Genomic DNA, 7998 nt, shown 5'->3' on the forward strand with positions numbered 1-7998 from the left:
TGAAAAAAAACCCAAAAACATTTCCCATATTTTTCTCACATCTTATACTTTGTCAAATACATAGTCTACTCCCACTCATCTTTTAAGAGATATTTTTTGCCCCACAAAATGTGTCATTTCATATGATTAGTCAAAAAATATTTAATTATTAAAATTTTAATTTAAATATACTTTTCCAACCAATCACATCAAGTAATACATGGATTGGCACAATTTGTGGGAGAGTCTCTATCTTTAAAAAACAACATGAAACTTCAAGTCAATGTTAAGAAAATTCTATTGTATTGTACCGATCGGTTCAACCATTAAACTAGTGAATCAATCCCCATATCAATATGGTACAACAATTATATTGATCATGAAATCATACTTATCAAAACCAATCAAAATTGTTCATATTGATCAGTTTTCATTTAAACTATACCGGTTAACATCACCGATTTCATTAAAAAATACATTTTTTTCATGAAGATCACTTTGTTTATTTTTAACATGTTATGTAATCATACATTTTGTTTTAACAAATGTTATAAATAAAAGGATTTAATATGTATATACTAATAGTATAAGTTTTTTTACACTGTCAATAAATAATCTATAATTAATTTATTAATCACCATTGACCCTCAAATTAAACCAATATAAATCAATGATAGATGATAGGCTAACACTGTAAAAAAATTACATTGTCAGTGCACATATTTAAACTCTAAATAAAAATATTTATCATATTCTTTATTAATTTTTGACATTAATGTTAGTATAATATATATATATATGGAACAAGTGAAATAAAAACAATATGAATCATTGAATCTTATTTGAACCATTAAGATTAAAAGATGTATGTATTTTTGGGTAGGTTTCTAAAACTGCTGTTTTGGTAATTTCTATTATCCCAATGACAAGTTTCATATCACATCTCAACTCACCATGCATGATGCTTCAAAAAAACATTTCCACAAATCAAAATAAACAACAACATGCATAGAAAAATCTGAATAGTAAAAGTCTAGATAAAAATTAAGAATGGGGTTCCCTTTGGTGTAAAAGTTAACATAGTAAGAACAACAACAAAAAAAGGAATGGAATTGAGTTAAACAAAGGATTTTGAAGAGAACCAACAAGTTCTACCTCCTCCTTCCCTTGTTTGACATCTTGAATGTCGCCGCGCAATTTACATTTGCTTCAGACTCAAGTTAACTTCTGTTTCCTCTCTTTCCATAACCTGTTAGAGTTTCAATGGCTTGCCACATCGTTGTTGTTGCTATCACGATCCGCGTCTACGGCTTGCTCAACTTCAGCTCCATTGACATGTCCATTGCTGCATTCTTGCCTTTCTGTCTTTCCTTCTGGTGAAGCGCTTGTAGTATCGTGATTAGATTTCCCGTTTTCCTTGTTTGGTATGGTCGGAGTTTCCACGCTAGGATTATTCACTTCAGTTGAAGGACTGCCTGGTAACTGTTGAGGTGAATTACCTGACCCGGGCGGAGGTAGGAAGACTCCTGTGCCAGGAGCAGCGACTCGAGGAGGGGGATGCCTTGGAGGGACCGCTGTCCATCCGGTGGAACCGGGTACAGCTGGGATTGGCACGGCCGCAGGAAATGGCATGGGGGATATGACTGGGGTAGGCACAAACAACGGCTGCATACCATTTGGAGGTGGAATTTGCGGTCGAATGGGTGGCGCTGGCAGTACTCCAGTTGTTGGAACCGGACCACCATACTGCCTGGGGCCTAAATTCTGACGTATATGATTCGGCGGTCGATTTGGTGGTGGACCCCAATGAAAAGGTGCTGCTGGCGAGGCAAGACGCTGAGCATCGTTTGGCATGTACTTTCTTGGTTGGGACTTTGTGAAAATAACAAATATGCGTTCTTTACGGATAGAAGGAACAGCATATTTAGCAAAATCGGTGGATTTCCCTTGCAGAGACAGAAGAGATCTACAGCAACCAAAGTATAAAATCATATCAGGTTTCAAAAACAGAATCTGAATAAGGGTGGATGAATTCTAGAATGGACTAGTGCATAAAAAAACTACTTATAATAATTCATATTAGAAAAGCTTCAAATTTTGAAGTCAAAAATGATAAAAGACAATATTGAAACTGATTTCTTGTTCACTACATTTAAAGCTATAAGAGCCAAATAATCATTACTAATAATTAATAATAAACAAAATAAAAACAATGCTAGCCTTAACAAAGAAATGCATTTTTCTAACACAAATATTCAATATGGTGTATCCAAAGAACTAAAGATGTTAATATAAACATTAAATGGAATTTTTAGTTTGATTGGAAACAAAGATCCATAATTCATAGAAATTGAAACAATAGGGTCTCCATGCGAGGCAAGTAATTTCAATTTCGCATTAATATCTGTAACTTCTCTAACCATAGACAACGGTTCATGAAAAAATTAACACCTTCAGTCCACATTTATCAGATGTGATGAATAAGCATTTCACTATGGAAGAAATTAATAAGCCTAGTACCTACTTCAGACTCAACAACATCTAACCATAACCTAGACTTACTAATAAATTATCGAGTATAGCCGTTTCTTTATCGAAATAAAACGATATTTGCGTGTCCAAGCTAAGATGATACTCTATATGCAATAAAATACTAAAATACAAATACGAGAAGCAATATCGACAATTTATTAGAGCATTACCCAGGAGCAAGAGAAAGCTTGAGAGTGCCCCTATAGTCCCCATAATGGTCGGAGGCAATTGACCTCCCAAAAGTAATTTCACAATCTGTTAGGAAAAGGATATAAACGGGCCTTCCAATCCAATGAGGCCAATTGTAGGGCTGTGAGTAATCACCCTACAGAAAAATGCAATACCAGGTTGTGTAAGCAAGTTCGATACCAATATAAAGCCTCGCCGAATAAAGAAATAAAACAGTAAAAGGATGAACCTCATTATAGAAATCCACGATGCAAGCATCAGGCTTCACAGTCATAACTTGCGAGGACACCATGCGCTCAATAATATCTTGAAACAAGGAAGGGATAGGTTCTACATTCTTATCTGCCAAATACAATTTTGGAAACTTAATCAAACATTATGATGAGAGTGGTAAAAGACAAATGCCATGGCCGAAAGCCTGCAAATAAGGACCATGTGTAAAATGCGGAAATTATCAGTATCAAAAGAAAATCACATAACATCACATGCCTATAGAGGCTCCTGCCATATTTTCCCCGTCCAGTGGTGCATCAGCAACGGCAACACCCAACTGTATCATTTCCCTTCCATGCCCTTTGATGGGTCTTCTTGAAACAACAAATGTCTGAGTTCCTGCTTATAGAAAAAGTTGTTTGTGAACAAAGCCGAATTTATTTCCCAGCAGGATGATATTAAATATAACAACCGCATTGATCGTCAACTTATGTGTTACAATCTAGAAGAGTTCAGTTATCAAAAACTATGAGAACAATAAATGTGGGTCACACAACAAATGGTTAGGATTAAAAGTTAGTTATTAGTCACATAATTACTTCTTTTAATCTTGACCATTCAAATAAGATCCAATGGTCCATAATTGTTCTCATTTCTCACAATAACAATTGTTCTCATTCAACAACAACAACCAAACCTTAATCTTACTCGGTGGGATCTGCTAACATACAAATGTTACATGACTTCGTAAATTATGCCTACTAACGTGTATATACTTACTATACATAATTATGAAAATAATATAATATATATTGTTTGAAATAATGACATCACTAATATATAAGTGTTTAAAAAACATAAAAGAACATGAAAAATATAATAACTAGTAATTAATGCCAACCATAAGAGTAAATATGATGACCAATAAAGCCAACCACTCGAAAACAGGAGTTGATCTCATAACCTAATGTGAACATCTAACATGAAAAAACATCATAATCAGGTGTCAACTAAAATGAATGCCCGAAACACAAAATATGAGGGTAGGCTGCGACATGGCTGGAAATGAAATAGAATTGCTACAAAATACGGTAGGATGGCTGTAACTGGAGTGAAAAAAAAATTGCAGACTTGGTGAGTGAACAGTCAAAAACCAGGGGCGGAAATACTATTTCAACCGCACATGAAGGTAGTGGCCGAGACAGCCATGATTGGCTTCAAAAGCGGCCACAAAAGGAAAGCGCTCCACAGTGGGCTGTAGCCTGGCTATGTGCCGCTCTTCAATGCTGGTATAGCGAAGCTATATCCAGCAATTGACTGCAGTGATAGAATTTCACGACATGGAGTCAGAAGACGCATGGCACACTTACCTTGAAATTGTCCTCTTCTTCCGGAAACTCTAAGATCATCGACCAATGAAACAAGTTTTGAAACTTCAGTGCCATCAAATAAACCTTCATACAACTTCAGTCCATCAACCGCATTCACCTAAAAATGAAACAAACAAAATTAAAAGGTATGCCTTAAATATATAATATGAAATATAAAAGAAAACAACGACATCGAGAACAGCGATGAAATATTCAAGATACCCTACCATCTTCCCATCAAACATTTCATTGCCAATAAAAGTTTTTGCAACGGTAGAAAGACTTTGGCTCTGAAGTTTATGTTGCACAGAATGTGAGTCATTCCCTGGAAACACATTACACGAGAGATAAGTTCAAAACTAAATGGCAAGCAAGTATTAAACAAAAAAATGTGTACACCAAACCATCTTTATAAGCTGACTCTGATCCTATAAAAGTGTATGTGATGTGACCATCTTGTGTATAGTCTTAAACAAGCAACGGAGCAAGAGCATATATTTTCTATATGGCACACAAATTTATTGTTAAATTGTGTGAATGTGACAACAACGGGAAAAAGCAGTGCAATTCTGAGTACGATATACGTAGTTACTAAAGTTCATTCACAAAACTAACACAAGTTTTCTGTCTGCAGCCCTCTTCCCTTTATGTTAAATAAGATATATATCTTCACTTAAATCACAGTCAGCGAGAAGCAAACCTTTAGAATCCGATATGGTTCTATCAATTACAACAACAGCTTCGGATTCTGAGTTGGACAGAGATCCTTGGGAACTACCTGAGCTCTTTAAGTTACCATCAGTTTGATGCTTTGTCGAATCATCTGCACAAGCAAACAAGAGACAAAAAGCTAATAGATTGGAAGCAAATAGAATGTATTCATGAAGTCATAAATTCTAATAATGTGTGTCTATTTTTAACAACTAAGAAAAGGGGACACAGGGACAGTGAAACTGAATCCACTTGCTTCAATTTACGTGTTAGCTTATCAGATGTGATTTGTTATGTTTAGAGTATCTCTTCAGCCTTATAAGCTCTTCATGAACAGTAACTCTCAACAGATCGGTTCAAATGTTCAATTGTTAAGTGCCACTCATAATTAGTGTGTTACGATCAGTGAAATTATCCTTTACCCTGTCATTAATTGAACAGCAGGAGCCACAAGACCATAAAAGTGTGGCCCAGTCCACGAGGCTCCCACATAGTGGGGTCTGGGCCAAAAGAATCTGGCTGAATAAAACATCTTATTTCACTATCACAATGGTCCATTCAAATTATATTTACCTATATTAACTATAATGAATATCCGGGTTAATTACTTTGCCCGAATGCACCAAAAACTCAAAACTATAAAGCCTTTACTATAAATTGCCAAAGAAAACAGGTAACCTCCAAATCAGCAACATCACTATCACGTAAATTATAATGAATGCAAAACCTTCAATAATAGTATTCACTCAGAGGTTCAAGATTCACCATGTCATAGCATAATACATATAGACTGATTCATCCATTATTTACCTTTCTTATCCTCGGCAGATGCTAAATTATTATCGTCCATCTTCCCAACCTTGCCACCTTCTTTAAGTTCTTCACTCTTCTCTGATAAAGGAGTCTCTTTTTCGGCGCCTCCCTTAACCACAGCATTTGCTTCATGACTAGAAGACTCCATGCTAGAATTAAAACCTACCTTAGCAACGTCAAACCTCTGCCCTTGCCTATACCCCGGACGAAATTTCCTACTATCCGTTGCACCTACTTTGACCGGATCCTTATACCTCTGCTGCCTCCTCCACGCCACTTGCTGCAGCGCATACCCAACTTCAGCCACAGAAAAGTATTGCTGCATAAGCAGCACCTGGTTCCAATTACACCGCCTTTGCTGAATGGCACCAATGACCATATCATACTCCCCCGGATCACCAACTACACACAAATGATTACAAAGTGCATCAATGATAGCATTGGCAGCAGCGAATTCGCTTCGAAGCCAGCCTATAAGTTCATCCCTCTCATCAACAACCCATTGCTGGCTGTAATGGTGGTGGTGCATCTCGCCACCGCCACCATTGCCAGCAACACCACTTGGAAACTGCATTTTGTCCTGAACTACGACATTTCCCGATGGCATTGCCATAAGAACACAACTCACTACCAAGAATTCACTACAACCACTTACAAAGCATAACACAAAACACAACCTAGATCTAAACAACGAAATAATCAGATTATAACCCCAAAAAACAGCATAATTCAATACCCAACAAAATAAAAATCAGAATTCAGAACATTAAAATAAAAAAGGAGCAAACTTGTTCAGAAACAAGAGTACCCCAACAATGATTCAGAATAAAAAAGGTAAAAAGATTGAATTTTTTTAAATGGGTATTGTGATGAAATCTTTAGATAGTGATCAAGAACAAAAATAGGTTAAATTAGTTAGATCTGGCAATGGGAGTTTGAACTTTGAAGGGAATTGAAAAGGGTAAGTGTTGTTTTTTGTTTGTTGGGTTGGAGTGATGCAAAGGAACAAACTTGAAGAGGAAGATCTAGGGTTAATAAACGAATTTTTGGAATTTATTAGAATTGCTTATTGGGCACGCATGTGTCTATATCCATAACTCTAGGTATTCATAATTTGACACACATATAAGAACATGTTTCGTTTGGTATGTTTGAGAATTTATAATTTCTAATCTTAGCATGGTTAAGATTAATGAATTAGAATATTTTTTGTATTGAATATATTGTATATTGTAATTTTTATTGGATATATTTTATATTTTTTTTTTATCGGCAATTATTAGTATGTTAGAATATATTTTATATTTATTTGTCTTTATTTTAATTGTAAAGTTAAGGTAAGAGGTGGTTAATAGAATGTGGTAGTTACATATAATATATGATATTTTTTGTAAAAAGTATTAAGAACAAAATAGGAAGGTAAAAATTATATCATGATGGTAGTTATACCATGTTTTCTCTTTATGATAGACATATAATTATATAGTTTTTTTTTTGTAAAAATTAAAAAACATTAAGAGCAAAATAAGAATGTGAAAATTATATCATGTGATAGTTTTATCATGTTTCCCTTTATGCACAATCAGCACATCATGAATATTAGTGTATCTCAACCCGCTTTTCTATTGTTTGTAGTGTGTATTCTACGTATTAAGTTGTATTATATATTTTAATTTGCAGTTGAATATTTATTCGTTTGAGGTAATTGTTCAATCTTAAAGAAATGATGCATATACAATTGTGTTCATCAAGAATACAGTCTTCATATCTTCACTTAATTTTATTTTCTAGCGTGTTGACAGGCATTTCCGTGTCTGTCAACTCGCTTTCCTATTCTTTGTAATGTGTGTGTATTCTACATATTAAGTTGTATTATATATTTTAATTTGCACTTGAATATATATTCATTTGAGGTAATTGTTTAATCTTAAAGAAAATATGCATATACAATTGTGTTCATCAAGAATAGAGTCTTGATATCTTCAGTTAATTTTATTCAACTGCAAATTATAATATATAAACAACTTAATATGTAGAATACATACACATTATAAACAATAGGAAAGCGGGTTGACAGACACGGTAGTGCCTGTCAACACGCAAGTAAAGATAAAATTAGAAGTTATAAAATATGAAATAAATGTTTATTGGTATAAGTATATATAAAGATGAAATTAGAAGTTATAAAATA

The 7998-nt window shown here is 34.5% G+C and overlaps 1 protein-coding gene across 2 annotated transcripts; it reads right to left on the minus strand.

Annotated features, from left to right (window-relative positions):
- LOC109351264 lies at window positions 967-6909 on the minus strand. Of its 2 annotated transcripts, none has more exons than XM_019592686.1 (8): window positions 5805-6909; window positions 4957-5106; window positions 4511-4608; window positions 4284-4401; window positions 3190-3312; window positions 2930-3042; window positions 2682-2836; window positions 967-1945 (listed from the first exon to the last, which is right to left on the minus strand). In XM_019592686.1, the coding sequence occupies exons 1-8, from the start codon at window positions 6418-6420 to the stop codon at window positions 1240-1242; spliced, it is 2079 nt and encodes a 692-aa protein (XP_019448231.1). In that variant the 5' UTR covers window positions 6421-6909; the 3' UTR covers window positions 967-1239. The 2 variants fall into 2 exon arrangements, with proteins under 2 accessions (XP_019448231.1, XP_019448239.1); XM_019592694.1 differs by having other exon boundaries at window positions 4984-5106; window positions 5805-6908.

This window comes from Lupinus angustifolius, chromosome LG01 (genome assembly GCF_001865875.1).
Source record: "Lupinus angustifolius cultivar Tanjil chromosome LG01, LupAngTanjil_v1.0, whole genome shotgun sequence".
NCBI lineage: Eukaryota > Viridiplantae > Streptophyta > Magnoliopsida > Fabales > Fabaceae > Lupinus > Lupinus angustifolius.